Source organism: Lacerta agilis, chromosome 3 (assembly GCF_009819535.1).
Source record: "Lacerta agilis isolate rLacAgi1 chromosome 3, rLacAgi1.pri, whole genome shotgun sequence".
Taxonomy (NCBI): domain Eukaryota; kingdom Metazoa; phylum Chordata; class Lepidosauria; order Squamata; family Lacertidae; genus Lacerta; species Lacerta agilis.
This window is the reverse complement of record NC_046314.1, coordinates 94,581,242-94,598,279: the sequence shown is the minus strand read 5'-3', so window position 1 is coordinate 94,598,279 and position 17,038 is coordinate 94,581,242. Positions and strand designations below refer to the sequence as shown.

The 17,038-nt window shown below is 46.3% G+C and overlaps 1 protein-coding gene across 2 annotated transcripts in view; it reads right to left on the bottom strand.

The window, feature by feature from the left end:
- LPGAT1 (lysophosphatidylglycerol acyltransferase 1) overlaps nt 1-15,465 on the bottom strand; it is a 52,215-nt gene extending 36,750 nt beyond the window's left edge. Inside the window, exons 1-3 of one of the 2 annotated variants that reach the window (XM_033144819.1) lie at nt 15,338-15,465; nt 13,331-13,557; nt 12,071-12,338 (exon numbers count right to left, since the gene is read on the bottom strand). In XM_033144819.1, the coding sequence (XP_033000710.1) occupies nt 12,071-12,308 (238 nt within the window). In that variant the 5' untranslated portion in view covers nt 12,309-12,338; nt 13,331-13,557; nt 15,338-15,465. The remainder of the gene's footprint in view (nt 1-12,070; nt 12,339-13,330; nt 13,558-15,337) is intronic. The other variant, XM_033144820.1, reaches the window with a different exon arrangement.
- Between the last annotated feature and the right edge of the window lie 1,573 nt (nt 15,466-17,038).

Genomic DNA, 17,038 nt, shown 5'->3' with positions numbered 1-17,038 from the left:
ATCAGTCCATATTATTCTGATAAGAGTGTACAAGATATATGCTTCATAGAGTCTCCTCAGGAAGAACACCCTGGTATGTTTTACTCAGAGAGGCAAATAATAAAAAGGTTTATTTGCACTTTTTTCCCTTTCGTGTCATTTAAGCAAAAGTCCCTTCAGTTGTTTCTAGTCTCCATTCTCACTTACTTCCCATCCCAAAAACCATGCTGAATTACAATTTTTCAGCCAGAACTCAGTTCTGGCATCTCTCAGGTGGGCGCCATTGCCGTTGTAAGAGAGTGAGGGAGGTGTTCATGGTGAGTTCTGGCACCTCTTTTCTCTAGAAAAATAGCACTGAATAAATCCATTATTAATAACATGAGAAATCGTTTGGTCCCAATTGCCCGACAAGGGGGAAATCATAATCCTTGTCATAACTGAAGTACTTCTTTTTTATTCATATAATAGTGCAAGAAGTGGCAACGGAAGAACACTTTGCTTCCAGTAAGAAATGCTCAACTAACCACAGGACTATAGAAAGCACAGCTTAATTGGTATCACAGTATGAATTCGCTCGCATCATTTTGTTTAGTACAGATTTAATTGGATCCCCTGCAAGAGAGACATAAAAACAATACAGATGCAATTTGTGCAAGAGAATCCTAAAAATCTGCCAGTCTCGACGCACCCTGACAGAATCAAACAAGTCATAATTTAGTTATTGCCAACTGTCTATAAAAGCTGTGGTTTTAAATTGGTGCCCATAAAATCCATTAGAACCATTGCCCTTACATTTCCTGTGGCAGGCATGGTGTATTGTAGCTGCAGCGAGGCAGAACAACAGTAGGACTGCCAGCTATGACTCCATGCTTTTCTGGATTTCTGTTCTGCTCTAGCTTAAAAAAACCCCAATCTGCACGCAGAAGCAGGCTTTCATGCATACATCACTTAGATTGACAACTGTAGTGTACACTGAGTGAATAACCATCCATGCATCTAAGAGAGAAAGCTGCCTATTCACGCTGCATTGCTTTTAACACGACATGCATTCCAATACGCATCTTGTAGCAACCTGCCTCACATAACCTAAATTGAGCTTAATATTTGCGATCAGTTTTTGAAAAATGCTATCAACAACGCAACCCAAGTAATAATCTACAACATCCACTCCCCTTATAAAAAAAGGTATGGTAGGAAGGAAAGCCAGGAATGAAGTGGTGGCTGAGGATAGGGAAAGGATGCCAGAAAGGGAGGGCATGACATTAGGAATGTTAGCCAACAGAAGGAGGGAGAACCGTGGCAGAGTTTCAAGGTGATGTATACAGCAGTGAGAGTAAGATAAGGGGAAGGGGGGATTTCTTGTGCTAAAAGCCCTTTTGTTTTCTAGCTGTCACTAACAGCCGTCCCTTCATGGATCCAGACCCTTCACTTCTATGTGTGGAGGGAGATCTGGATTAGGCCACTGAGCAAGCAAGCAAACAAACAAACACCAAGTAATACAAGTTCACATACATTACATTCTATTCAATTTAGATAATTATTTGATTTTATATTATTATTACTACATGCTGTTTAATCTGTACTGATCTTGCATCCATGGCATCAACCTGAAGGGTTTGATCCAAAGAAGTGAAAACAGACCTCTGTACATGCAAAAGGAGTTTCCCACCTCTCTTCTCTACTGAAGCCCACTTGAAGCCTCTGAAAGTCTGTTTGAGGGACAAGGATCCTGAGATAGAGATCCTGAGATAGAGGAAAACTGGTGGAATTGTAGAAGTGCCTACGGTATTTGCACAAAGCACCTTTGGATACAAACAGAAAGCTGCTTGGGCCTAGAGATCATCTAGTCAAACAAAGTTAATCCTTTGTGTTCTTAACCTGCAACTGACCCTGGGGGAGACAGGTAGACATGGCTGGGAAAGGGAGTGGATTAATTTGGCCTGCGTGTTTCCTTCTGTTCCACCCTCCTCAGTTGTCACTTGAACTCCCTAAGGCTTGTGCTGTCACCATTCATCTTTCTCTTGAGTATAGAGCTAGCCCCCCCCCCCCGTAGAATAAATAGGGTGCGCACATGCCCTGGGTGAGCCCAGTGACAGCAGCAGAAGAAGAAACAGAGGGGGAAACATGTCCAACTAATTCACTCCCTTCTATTCTAGCCATCTCTCTCTCTCTCTCTCTCTCTCTCTCTCTCTCTCTCTCTCTCTTTTTTCTCTTCTCCCAGGCTTCTAAGCAAAACCAGCAGTATGACTCACTGGGGGCAAGTCAAGTGACAGTGGGGAGGATGGGGGGAAACAGCCCTAACAAATAAATGTGTTTCTTTTCCAAGCCATTTTGGATGTCAAACATCTGGGTGCAGACAGCAGGCACAGGTATGCAGTTCCCTTACAATGCAGGTGAGAAGAGAACAATTAAGCAAGTTGTGCATTCCGGATTCTGTGCAATGCACACCCTCAACTACAGCAATTTCTTTGTTTTATTATTCTGCCCTATTCTGAAGCTCACGGGTTAAACATTTTTTTTTAAGGGAAAATACTCTAAAAAATAAGCTCAACATTGTTCCTATTTTTCAAATGGGGAAATTTAAGGATGAGAGACAACAACTTGCCCACACCTTTTTCCCTGGTGGGACTCAAGGCAGCTACACACACAGCCTTGAGTGTGGTATCCATTCTAGGAAAGAATGTGAAAGTCCAACGTTCTGAAATACCCCATCCTCTAGGATACTGGATGCTTCTGAAACAAGGGACAAACCTTCAAAATTATGCTGCACTAAACATCTTTCAGAATTGCAGTAATATCATCCTTATCATTGTGTGGAAGCCCTTTTATCTTCTCACCAATTCAACTCAATTGTAATTCCCCTAGGCTATAATCCATACACAAAAACTGAAGCGGATGCCAGCAAATTTAAGTTGCAGGTCCCTGCCAGAAAAAGCAAAATCAATAGCTGAAATCCTGATGTTCCTCCTTGGGAATCAACTTGTTGCCAAAGAGTTTTCTGTGTGCGGTAACCAAATACCTCAGTTGTGATCTGCTGTGTATTACCCTTTCTACAATCCCAGCAACAGTGTCCCCTTTGACAACACATGAAATTAGATGTACCACATCCTCAGTGGATAATATGGTTCGAATGCAAACTTACTCTTCTCTGTATGGACTCTTTGGAGATGAGATATTCCACATAGCTGTCAACTTTCCCCTTTTTTAAAGGGAAATTCCCTTATTCTGAATAGGATGCCTCGCAAGAAAAGGGAAAAGCTGACAGCTATGTATTCCATAGAAAACAGGTTTTCATTTTATTTTGCCTCAAAGTGAGGTGGCTCTAGTATAACCAAAAATGGATGTGCCTAAAGACAAATGCAGCCCTCATCCATGTGACCCCCAACCATTCAGGGACACCTCCTGAAGGCCTTTTCCAACTCCACTTCCATTTTCCAGTGCTTCATCTAATTCATGTCTACCACTTTCAAATGTTTGTTCTCAGAATTTTGCCAGGGTTCCATAGCCCATAATTACCTATTTTGTCCATTTATAGATCACTTATTGTTAACAGATTCCAAAGCAGTTTACAATGAGGAAAATCCAAGCAAATAATCAAAATTCAATTGTATACATTAAGGCCAATTAAAGCTCTAGAACTTTATGAAATGTGTATACGCCACCTCTCTGCTAATGAATAGGTTACATGGCTCTAAGCCTACCTGAAGCCTGCCTACACCACAACTCCAGCAAAGTTTGAAAGAAGAATAAGGAGTTCCCCTTAGAAATCTAGGAGCCAAATACAATGTATGGATTGCTATGGTAACCTCCCTCCGAAACTGCTGGAGAGACCTGAGCTGTTTCTGAATTTCAGCAGGGACAAAAGTAGCCTTCTGAGTTGCACAGCCCACCTCCTCTAGAGCTCAACACTTTGTCAAGTGACAATTACATAATCACATCAGTTAGACATGGATTCCCTTTAATATTATAATCCCAGAGACAGGCAATAAAAATCCTCTGATGATTTATTCTTCGGTAATTTTACTGCAACACATTCTTTTTTTTTTTTTTTAGATTCTAGCTTTAAATACAAATAAGAAAAGCACTGTAATAAATAAATAGGCAAATTTCTTTCCTGATATTTTTTTCCAGCTAGCCCAAAGGCACACATCTTACACAATATGAATAAGGTAAGGTAAATGTGGGTGAAAAGCTAAAAAAGGCAGGTTACCACGAGATATTTTGCATAGGCCACAACTGTAACAGGCATTCACTTTCTTTTATATAAATTGTTTTAAAGAGACAAAAAGAAAGCCATGCTTAATTTATACTTTTTCCAACTGTGTCTTTTCCCACCCACAATTAATCTATCAGAAACTAGGTACAGCCTAGGAAGGGAAAGTACTGCAGAAAGAAAAACTGTATACCATATGTGCATAGTCAAACCACCCTCCCCATGTTGACAGTTCTTGAGCTCCATCTTCTATGCATGGTGTCAATAATGGAAAGTTGCTTTTGGGTCTTTTCAGTAGTGGAGGCAGTCAATGTGTTCCCCCAAGGCACTTGTGCTAGCTATACTGCCTAAATAGTTCTTTAAAATCCTGAGAATCAAATAATTCTATTGAAGAAAAGGAGTGTTTCCACCTCGCATGACAGTTCTGAAAATATACTGAACACTCAGAAACAAGGACTAAAAAAGAAACCCAACTGCATTATGTTTTTCATATTGCATTATTCCACGGCAATTACAAAGTTCACTCTTGGGTGTTTTACTACAACCCAGTCAACACTGTTCCACAACCAGATAGAGGTAAAATTATAAATTATAGTTGCATGCTGCACTGAACTTTGCACTATTTTCCCTATGAACATCCTGCTACCAGAGTCTATGAATTCACTTCCACTTTGTCCCCGCACTCCTAATTTGGTCTCCAGCTGGAATGTTTGCCAAGCCAGTTGTGACCCTCTATTTATATGGAAAAAAGAGCAGCCTGGTCTTTGATGCCTCAGGTTCTTGGATGCACAAAAGACCAAGTTATCTGTAACCTAATGCAATGAGAACAAATTATGACCTATTAATGGACAACAGAAAACCCCAGGTTCTTGTGTGACGTCCCAACAAACATCAAAACACTCTTGGCTTACCAACTGCGGCTTCTTTGGAGAGAAACAAACCAAAAGCACTAGTTCACAGTAAGCCAACACTGAGTTCTGTTAGTCCTACCTCCCAGCAGTGTAGAACAGAGTAGTAAGTGCTGGGGGCTGCAGCTGCCCAGGCATCCCCGGGGCTGCGGAGAACCTCCCGGGACTGGACTGTGCTTGGCAGGACGGGCCTGCAGAGACAGGCGACAGCTGCTCCCGTAGCTGGATGGCTGCAGGGGAGCTGAGTGTGCAACCCGCCTCCCGCTGCAGCCGGGCCCTGGGGGCACCTTTGCCGTCAGCTCAGTGGGTACGGAGATAGAGCGGGCAGGCGTGGGGGCTGGGGACCGCGGGAGCTCTCTCTCGGAGGCGGCACTTTGGGCTGGCCGCCCGCGAGGGCTGCAATCATCCTCGGACCTGACTTTGGGCAGATGCGGATGGGCCTGCCTCTGCTCTGGAATGCAGCACGTGCGGAGTGCAAGCTTCTCCCGGGGCTCGCAGCCCTTTACGCATCGACCGGGGTCCTTTCGTTACCGGATTGTGCAAGCCTTACCGCAGCCTTTGGCCGTCCGCCCTTCTGATAGTCCGGGTGACTAAAGAGCGGGACTTCCCTGCAGCTCCAGGGCATTCTGTGGGGCAATTGGGGAATTATTGTAACATGATCTGATGGCTTTCGTGATTGAAGGCAGAACCGCAGGGCTGTAGTTACTCTGGATTAATTGATGCGGAGTTATTACAGCATGGATGTTTGTGCAGGAAGCGCAAGGATCTGTCGGAGGTTTTCTCCCTTGCTGGCTTCTCCTTTGGGTGCCGATGGGGTGCTCTCCTAGCACCTCATTGTGACCCAGAATCTTGGACTGGAAAAGGGCCTGAAGGTAGACTAATAAAACTTGATGCGCACGGACACACACACATATATATATATACCCCACCCTTCCTGATTTAAAAACCGGGCTCAGGGTGGCTAACAACAAATATAAAACATTGATTAAAAACGACTTTAAAAACAGCACAAAGTACAACATAAATGTAGCATCGCCAGGGCTAACTGGCCAAGTTAGTCCTGCTAGGGCCAGCAAGGAGACCAGGGAAGAGTTTAAATGTGGGGTCTCAGAAGGGTTTCTTCATAGAAAAAGGGAAGCGAAAAAGGAATGAAGTATCAGGCTAAATTGAAGGCCAGGCAGAATAGCTCTGTCTTACAGGCCCTGCGGAAGGAGATAAAGTCCTGCAGGGCCCTAGTCTCATGGGACAAAGCATTCCACCAGGTCAGAGCCATTACTGAAAAGGCCCTGGCCCTGGTGGAGGATAATCTGGCTTCTTTAGGGCCCGGGACCCTTTAACTATTATTATTCATGAACCTTAGGCTCCTCTGCGGGAAATACCAGGAGAGGCGGTCCTGTAAGTACAAGGGCCCTAGGCCGCTTAGGGCTTTAAGGTCAAAACCAGCACCTTAAACCTGCTCCCATGGCAAGGACCCCGTGAGGAGCCTCGCAGCAGCATTCTGCACCTGCTGGAGTTTCTGGGACAGATTCATGGGCAGCCCCGCGTAGAGCGAGTTACAGTAGTCAAGCCTGGAGGTGACCGTCGCATGGATCACTGTGGCCAGGTCAGGGCGGGAAAGGTAAGGGACCAACTGCTTGATATGGCGAAGATGGAAATTTTTTGCCTTGACTGTTGGAAAGGGAGGCGTCAAGGATTACACCCAAACTCTTAACGGAAGGCACTGGCACTAATTGAGCCCCCGCAAGAAAAGAAGGCTGAACGCCGAAGAATTGATGCTTTTGAATTATGGTGCTGGAGGAGACTCTTGAGAGTCCCATGGACTGCAAGAAGATCAAACCTATCCATTCTCAAGGAAATCGGCCCTGAGTGCTCACTAGAAGGACAGATCCTGAAGTTGAGGCTCCAGTACTTTGGCCACCTCATAAGAGAAGACTCCCTGGAAAAGACCCTGATGTTGGGAAAGATGGAGGGCACAAGGAGAAGGGGACGACAGAGGATGAGATGGTTGGACAGTATTCTCGAAGCTACTAACATGAGTTTGGCCAAACTGCGGGAGGCAGTGAAGGATAGGCGTGCCTGGCGTGCTCTGGTCCATGGGGTCACGAAGAGTCGGACACGACTGAACGACTGAACAACAACAACAACAACAAAAAGGGAGTTGGTCCCCCAATCCTATACCATCCCAACCCAGCCAGAGGACCTCTGTCTTCAAAGGATTTAATTTCAGTCGGCTCCCACGAAGCCATCCAGCCACAGCCTCCAAGCATCTGGTCAGTGTGTCCAGGGTTGCCGTCCATCAGCAGATAGAGCTGAGTGTCGTCAGCATATTGGTGACAACCCAGCCCAAATCTCCAGAAAAGATGTTGAAAAGCATCAGGGAAAGGATTGTGCCCTGCGGCACTCCACACACCAAGGAGTGACGCGACGACATCTCCCTCCCTAGCACCACCCTCTGTCACCAACCAGAGATGAAGGAGCGCAGCCATTGTCAGGCTGTGCCTTGAATCCCCACATCGGCAAGGCGGTGGTCCAAAAGATCGTGATTGAACATGTCAAAGGCTGCTGACAAATCTAAAAGAAACTCTCAAGCAAGTTCTGTCACCAAATGAACTGTTATTTACCTCCTAATTCCTCCTTCTTATTCCAACAGGAATCCCTTTGTATCTTCATGGTACCAGTCACCCTTCCTTTATTTGGTGCGTCTTTTTCCAACTTCTCTCAGCATCAGCGCATCCCTCCTTCTCATTGTACCTGCCCCAATATCTTCTGTTCTCTATAGATTTAACCACATAGTCACCACCCAATCTAAATTATGCCTTTGTAATTCAGTGAACCTTTTTCCCTTTCTTGTAATAAACCATGTACATAGACATTTTATATCTCTCTGTCTTGATCTCATTACCAGTTCCGTTAATTGGAGACTCAATTTTCCATGGCACACCATGACTCTTAATTAAAGATCCAGACATATGGTTCTACCTGTTCAAATCAGTGATGTGTAGATGAGGACATGCGATAATACCATTCCTATTATGATTTCATCCACTTAGTACAATAAATAGCTCAAAGCAAACAGTATAGTTTCGATATATAGTTTTCTGGGAAGACCCTTCCCAGGAACTGGTCACAGAAAATAAGAAGTCTCAGTTGAACTTCATTCTACCTTACTCTTACATAGTCTGTTGCCCAAATTCCTTTATCTCTAAACCCAACTCCAACACCAGAAGTAACCAAGGACAAAATAAAAATGCCTATGACAATACAGAGAACCTGTTCAGCTTTCCTCACATGTGCACCTCTTTTTATGTTAAAAAAAATAGACACACCCACCCTTCAGTTTATTCGTGAAGGGTGCAGACACAGCGAACAAGCACTGTCATGCCTAATTTGGCCTTAATATTGAAGCCTTATATTGAAAACAGAAAACAAAGAACAATATGTTAACAAGAGATTTGTGTTTTCTTTTGAGTGTTACTAAAGAGCACACGTTTAGAAACAGCTGAAAGCAGAAATATATAACCAAGCATAAATTGTCTCAAGTACTCTTATAATAGTAGACAAGCCAGCTAATTACTAGGCCACAAAACTATTTCTGGGGCTTTTTCTACACATGTGGCAAAACCAATTTGTCACCATGAATAGAAAATTTAGGTGAAGAAGCAGTCATCTGAACTCTTCATCACAGTTCCACTCTGTTTTAGCACAAGAATGCAAATAAATGTTGACACCTGCGGAGTTAAAGACAAATGCTTGAACAAACGCTAACAGATGACATAACTGTAAAGCACATGGTACAAATGTAAAGAAAGAACGAAAAGAGTTTTTCTTTTTTAGGGCCACTTTCTAAATCTTCCAGAATATGTGATCTTATGCAAATAAGCACTGGCACTTACCTTCTAAACACTAAGGAGCACATCAAGTCTTTTAAGTACATATTCACAAGTATTATAGGTATATGGAATGCCTGAGGTAATGATAATTGGGGAGGGGAGGGAAACAGGGAATAAGAAATGTACTTCTCCTTTCTTAACACAAACATCTACAGGAAAAAATGCACTGGCTCCTACAATTTCATATGTTCAACTAATTTCTTCATGTACAGCATAAAGAGAAGGATATCACCACTTTGTTGACAATGGTATAGTTTGCATGAGCCAAAACATCAGTGTGAACAAACAATATGTGGGCTCCTAAAGAGGTGATTACAACTACTTTTCTTCTCCTCTGGTCATTCTGCTGCTATAGCTATGGTTGGCATAATGTGTTGTCTGAACCCATGCTTATAAGGAGCGGTAATCAAAGTTTGTCCTATGGTTTACAGCTTGTGGTTTGTCTAGAGAGCGCTAAACCTTGAGCTCAGGTATAGATGACATGTTAAGCCAAACCATGGTTTAAATCAGCAGAACAGCAGAACCAACTGTAGGAGCAAAGTGGTTAAGTCATGGTGTGCATTATTAGTGTGATATGCTAACAAGGACCATATATGAATCCTAAACAAACCTATACAATTCTTAACTTTGTAAAGGAAAAAAGAGATAATAGGTCTGTCATAATTTCAATGGCAGATTATGAATATACAGTCGTACCTTGTGTTGCGTTCACTGCAGGTTGCGAACAGCATGGGTTACGAACGCGCTGAACCCGGAAGTAACGGAATGGATTACTTCTGGGTTCGGCGGGTCGCGCATGCAGTGACGTCATGCGCATGCGCACCGAATCGCAACACGCGCGTGCACAGAAGCAGCGCTGCGGGTTGCAGACTGCTCAGGATGCGAACAGAGCTCCGGAACAGATCCCATTCGCATCTAGAGGTACCACTGTACCTCTTGCCAATAATGCCTTTTGCGCAACAGGCAAAAGAAAAAACCTTCTCCTGCTGTCAGAAGAAATGGACTAAAAACAAAAAAGCCTTTCAGAACCACTAACATCATCTAATATCATAGAGCAATTGGCCTGAATTTTAACTAAAATTGTCATATTACATCCTCAGGATAATAACCGGGGTCTTTAACCTCATCATTTTTACAGTAAACTTCACATACCTAACACAGTACAGCATCAAAATCCTCTTTCCTTGCTGGAATAATTTTTCTTCAATGTGTGTGTGTGTGTGTGAAGGCCTCAGGTGGAAACTTTCCACTGTGAATACTATGTAGACTGTTTCTGAATAGACATCTTTAAAATCTACAGCATGAAAATCGTATCTGAATAACCTCTATAATGGGGGAGAGCACTTCTGAAGCACTGCGATACTCAAGAAGCCCCAAAAGATGTGGGATGTTTTCCAACGTAGGGGCCTTAAAAGTACCTTTGACCCATACTCCAGCTATTTGTGGCTTTTGTGAATGTTGCTCGTGAATGACAGAAGACTAACAAAAATACAAACTTGCACCGCAATCACATTCGTATTATAGGCCAATTAAAACTTTAGTGAGAACATTCTATAATATGAATAAGAGCTGGAATCATTGGATAACTACCAACAAAACCTAATCTTAAAGCATCTGGGTTTTTTTTTTAAAAAAGTTTTACTCAGAAAAGCCCATGATAGAGTAGAACAGGGCATATTATTAAAAAGGACAGCTGTTCTTGAAGTCTACTTTGCAGAGAAGTGAGGAAGTTCTTTCTAGATTCTAGTGCTAAACTGGCAAGGACTCTAATTAAAATATACTGACTAGGAACTACTGGAACTTTCCCCCAATAAACATACAGGCAATCCTCTTTTCACATGGGGGTTATGTTCTGGACGCCAAACACATCAGTGGAAGCATAAGCCTACCCCGTCCCTTTTTGTAATGTCTTTATGACTTTTTTTGGGGGGGTCACTTCTGGGTTCAGCATCTTATGTGATCGTTCGCATGGCATTCAGACGCGCCTAAAGCAGTTGTTGCCTGCACTTAGCTCAGGTTCTTTAAAAGTCTTACAGTATTAGTTTCTGTTACTGCTGCGAGGCACTATGATCATGTCTAAGCTCTACAAAAAGAAAAAATATATATATCAGTAGAAAAGAAAACATTTTGCAGCATAGCGGCATGGGACTTTCTGTAGATACTGGGTTATCTACCTATTTTTTCAAACTGTGAGCATATCAATATTCAAAAACTACTATTACACACTGTTCTAACAAACAAAAGCAAGCCAAGAACAGTCCTCATGCATCTTTATCGTTTGGGAAGCCATTAGTAAAATGGAAGTCACTTATTAAGAATTACAGAAAAAGCAAACCTGTCTAGTCAAACTATTTATAATATATGTATTATTTCCCCTTTTACAAACGCAGACAAGTGATTGTTGTTCACTGGCATATCCACAAATTTCGATTGCCCAAAATCTGATAAATGATAAGAGTCACAGAAATATGTACATAAATATTCACAAAATGTATGTAGAGCCGTCAGCATTCATAACTGAATTCCATGTTTTCCAGTTCGAACATTTAGTATCATTCACTCACACGTGTACATATAATTCATGCATATAAAAAAGCCAGTTCCCAATATTCTGTCACACTTTATCACAATCATAAGACACAATCTGGGATAGAGCTCAGGAAGAATAAAACCTGTGAATGTTTACTATTAAGCTATATGGAAAACAGCAAAGTACTGCACTTGGGACCAGTGTTGAAGTGGGGGCAAAATGCACCCACCACTTCTGATGATGGAGTTAAGGAGTTCTCACCAATATAAATCCCATAGAAGGGCATGAAGTGTCCTACTATTCTGGAAACCTTGAGTATATATTATGTTTGTATCTCACTTATTTCAAAAGGGCTTCCTCCTTCCCCAGAGAAGCCAACCTGTCTCACACCTCCTCCCTTTGGCTAAGTGTGTCTTTGAGCCAAAATTCTGCTATTTGACAAGCACTGAATATACATATCTATTAGCACATAAAAAGACTTTAGGAGACTTCCACATATAGGTTTACTTCTGTATACATGCATAATCAATTTCAAGTAATAAGTTCTTACCTGTATATCCTGCACACCAGCCCCAGGAAGCCACCATAGCTAAAAGCCATTTAAATAATACTCCTTCAATATACCAGAACCGTTTACTATCCAACAATCGGAGAGGTTGCAGTACTATTAAATACAGAATGTAGGACGGAATAGCGACAAGGTTATTGGAAACCATGAAGCCAAATCTTAAGAGTGCTTTCAGAAATATATAGGCCGCCCTTCGGGCCTGTTCTAAAGTCACAGCCATTCTCTTCACACGGGAGTCTGTAGTCGTTTCCTACAGAATAAGAAAGAGAGAAATTACTCAACACGAAGACAACTTCCTGCTTACCAATGTCCAACAAGGCCTTATTTCAAAGAAACAGTTATATGCTTTGTATGTATTGAGTCACCATAGTGAAGATTTCCCCCACTAATTAGCCTGTTTGCACACACATCATCTATTGAGTCATAACTATCTTTCCATCTTGATAAGAAGCTAAGGATTTTTACTTGGGTCTACCACACAGAATGCATATACCCAAGCTCACTTTTAAAAACTGACACACACAAAAATCTACCACGCTACAAAAGGATCACTTGTGTTAGTTGTTAAACTATGTTTGTGGAGGTTGTAAAGAAATCTCACAAAACCCTTCCCCGTGGACCTAGGGTTTCACTTTGTTTTTACAGACACATATGAGTATAATCACATAAATAAACTGTAAATGGACTGCATCATCTTAATTCAGCCTTGTAAAGTTATAGCACGGATGAAAAGGAAACGCACATTCGTACATTCCATGCTGCAAGAAGACAATCAAATGCATTAACTGTACAGTAAGGGGCAGTCCAACAAAGTGGAAAATTATTATGGGTTACACTAAAATCAGGGTGACAACTCCCCTTTAGTTAACAAGGGGAGGTAGCTGAGGGGGAAACAAGCAACCACCAGCTGCATTGAGAGGACCTTTTAGCAGTTACAACCAATAAGCAATGAAGCCAGACATGAGAATACCTGAAATGGCCTCTCTAGCCTTCAAGTTAGTCAGGAAAGAGTGGACATCCAAACGTATTAGGGGGCAGTCAGTAGGTAAAAGCAGAGATAAATAGGAGAGGGAAGGGCAGAGGTGGCAGAGAAATGGAAATGGAAAGCAGGAATTGGGGGGGGGGGGAGAAGACTAAAGAGGACTGGGGGGGCGGCGCCTGCAGCCTGTGGAAGGCAGGAAAGGGATAGTGAGCAACCACAACGCCAAGCCAACCAACGGGACTCCGCGGATCATCACTCACCTTCTGCTGCGCAGAGGGAAGGAGATGGCAGGGCCGAGCGAACTGGGCCCGGCGGCGGCGGCGGCAATGTGCGCCCTAGTTGGCAGTGGCTGCTGGTGAAGGAGGCAGCGGCGGCGGCGGCGGCGGCAGCTCTGACAGGAGGGCGGCGGGCTCATGGACACGGAGGTGGCTGGCCTGGCCCCAAAGTAACGGGCTGGGAGCCGGCTCCCTATTCCGTCTGCAGCTCCCTGAGTGCGGGGGGGAAGAAAGGCGCGGAGTGAGCGAGCGAACGGGAGAGGGAAGAGAGAAGCGGCGCCAACGCCGGGGGCTGCCAGCCCGGCGAGGGAGGTCGCCGGCAAGAGGATTTGTCCCGGGGTTGCGGCTAAATCCGCCGCCGCCACCCCACCGCCTCCTCCAGTCGCGGCTTTCAGGGCCTATCGCGCCCGGTTCTCTTAGGCTAAGCTTGGCGGCCACCAGCCCCGCGGGTGGGTGAGTGTCCCCCGCATCTCCCACCGAGGTGGGTGGGGTGCAAGAGGGCAGGACAAGAGGGCGGAGGACGAGGAGGAAGCATGCGCGACACCTGTTGGGGTACAGAGGCGCTGCGAGGAAGGGGTGGATACAGGAGGTCTCGGGAACTACCCGCCCCGTTACCTTTCTCCTCCTGCAGCGTATTTGGGGGGCAGAAGGTGGGGGGGAGACACCCTCTGAAAAGCCGGGGGAAAGGGACGCCTCTGCGCCCCATTCAAATATGGAGAAGTAGGAAGAACTCCGCGGTGCTCTTCCTACATGCGCCCCACAGGGGGAGGGAGGGGCTCGGCAGCTCTCGGAAGGAGTCTCGGAGTTGCACGCCGGATAGCTTCGGTTATTATTATTATTATTCTTGTTATTATTATTATTATTAATCCGCTGCCCCACCTCAACCTATCCCATAGGTTGTCGCAAGGGCGACAAGAGGCAGATGCCAGGCAATGCTGGGGAACATCCAGGCTCTGATCAGAGCACCAGGCGTGACCCACATGTCGACTATTCACCCACTGGGAAAAGGGGAGGGGGTCCTCGGGATGAGCCACTCGGGGTGGAAGGTCCTCTCAAGGGCAGAAACAGTGCCATCCTGCTCCTCAGTAAGGTGGGCTCTCAGTCTCCCCACAACGAAAAGAAGCTGGGATGAGGTCAGGCTGCCCCCGAGAAGTAGTCCAGTCCTTCCCTCGTACGTACCTTGAGCTATCGGTTTTGGGAAGTGACCTTTGCCGGAGCCTAAAACTGCCCATTCCCTACTCTCCCGCCGCCACCATGCGGGGAATTGTCTCAAGGGCACCCGAAATAAGGGGATTTCCAAAAGAGCATCCATAGGGCAATGACTACCACCGCCATGCACTCCGTATAAAGGGATCCTCGCAAGGGCGTCAGTGGGGCGAGTTTCCCGGTTGTCGGGGAATCTTAAGGACACCCCCTCGTGAGAAGCCCTTTCCCTCCTGCCTAGAGAGAGCTGGCCTCTCAAGGGCACTATTGGGGTGACGGCCCCCCCGCCAATCTCAATCAGAATTCAGAGGGACCAATGTCCGTATTTAATCTGCCCGAGGAAGTGGCATGTTCACCCCCCTCTCCTAAAATGGGCGTAGAGAAGCAGCAGTTAGGAAGGGGCGCAGGAAGACCCCATACCCTTTCAGCCTGAGGGGGGATCCATCTCAAGGGCGACAGGGGAAGACCCTCCTCCTCCTCCTCCCCCCCTAGAAGAAGAGGAAGGACCCCGGGAAAGCGCCACTGGGAGCCTCCTCCCGGCACGCGCGGTAGTTGCGGAGCGGAGACCCTCTCAAGGGCGCCAAGGGGCGCGGGAACCTGTCCTCCGCTTCTCCTCCGGAGGGAGCTGCCTCTCCAAAAGCCCCAGCAGGCGGATGAACGGCGAGGCGACTCCCCCCCCCCTCCACACGCACGCGCGCGCCGCTTCTGCTGTCCCTTTTCCCGCCACCCCCCAACCAGCGCCCCATTTATTCTCGGGTAAGCGAGGACGGCGCGGGGGTGTTTTCGTACCTCCGGCCGGCCGGCTGCCTTCCCCAGGCCGGCTCCCAGGAGCTCGCGGGATGCATAACGGCGGGCCGGCGGCCGCCACAGGGCCCGGCCAGCCCTCGCCCACCTCTCGTGCCGGGAAGAGGTGCCGCCTCTTGGTGCTCGGAAGGGTCCCTCTCGCTCGCTCCCTTTCCGGCTTCCGAAGAGGCGGCGGCGGTGCTGGTGGTGGTGGTGGAAGCGGCGGCGGCGGCGAGCGAGGCAGGAGCGGGCCCCTCACTGCAGCAAGCGCCGCTCCCTCCGGCCGACAGCTCCCTCTAACGAGCCTAGGAAAGCTGGCAGGCTCAGACGGCCGAGCCGAGAATCCCCCCGGCGGCGGGCAGGGCCTCGGCAGGCCGCCTCCTTCGCTCGACCCCCACCCCGCGCCCGGAAGGGAAACGCGTGCTCAGCGTCGCCCTTTCCTCAGAGGGGAAAGTAGGGGGAAGGCTCCTATGTCGGGGTGGGGGTTCCCCTTCTCTCTCACACTCAGAAGGGGGAAATGCAATATTATAAATATTATAAATTGATATTTTATATATATATTTAACATATGCTGCTATGTTTCCACATGCATGCAAATAGGGGGACGACAATAGGAGCCCACCCCACACACTTCCTCCTGCCTCCTCTTACTGAGCTTGAGCAAAGCGAGAAAGCCACTGGATTGGATGGATGCAAGACCCCACACCGCCCTTCTCTCTCCCCACACCTCTTACATTGTCATTAACCAGCGACCCCTGACTTGGAAAATGTCGCGTGGAAGGGCTCGAAGCGGGTAGCGTGCACGACGAACACGGGCACATGACTCGTGTGCATGCTCGTGCCTAGCGGGGAGAGATGGGCAGAGAGGAGGCGGGGACTCGAGGGGAATTTTAAGGCACGGGCAATGGGTTTTGGGTTGGGGGAGTCGGGGGCTATGCCTCACACATAAGGGCCTGCAGACGTATAGGCTGCTAGGGTTGGGGTCGGCAAAGGGGGGGGGGAGGAGAAGCTCGCTCAAGGTTTAAGGAGCAAATACATCTGGGGGGGGGGTGGACAGGCCAGGTTGGAGTGGATGTGGGAGGGCCAGGAAATGAAGTGGGTATGAAAACCATGTGTTAATTTGGAAATGCAGCTTTCAAAATGTTTGACCATGTGTGTACATAAATACATAGATCATTTTATTTGTATGCCACCTTTCCGTAGTTAAAACTATGCTCCAGGCAGCTTACAACATGAAATAAAATCACATACAAACAAAAAGGTAAAGGACCCCTGACAGTTAAGTCCAGTCACGAACGACTCTCGGGTTGCCGCACTCATCTCGCTTTACTGGCCGAGGGAGCCAACTTGTCTGCAGACAGTTTTTCCAGGTCATGTGGCCAGCATGACTAAGCAGCTTCTGGCGAAACCAGAGGAGTGCATGGAAACGCCATTTACCTTCCCGCTGTAGTGGTACCTTGCACTTTGACATGCTTTTGAACTGCTAGGTTGGCAGGAGCTGGGACCGAGCAACGGGATCTCACCCCATTGCGGCAATTCGAACATTGCAGAAGAGGAGGAGTTTGGATTTGATATCCCGCTTTATCACTACCGGAAGGAGTCTCAAAGCGGCTAACATTCTCCTTTCCCTTCCTCCCCCACAACAAACACTCTGTGAGGTGAGTGGGGCTGAGAGACTTCAAAGGAAGTGTGACTAGCTCAAGGTCA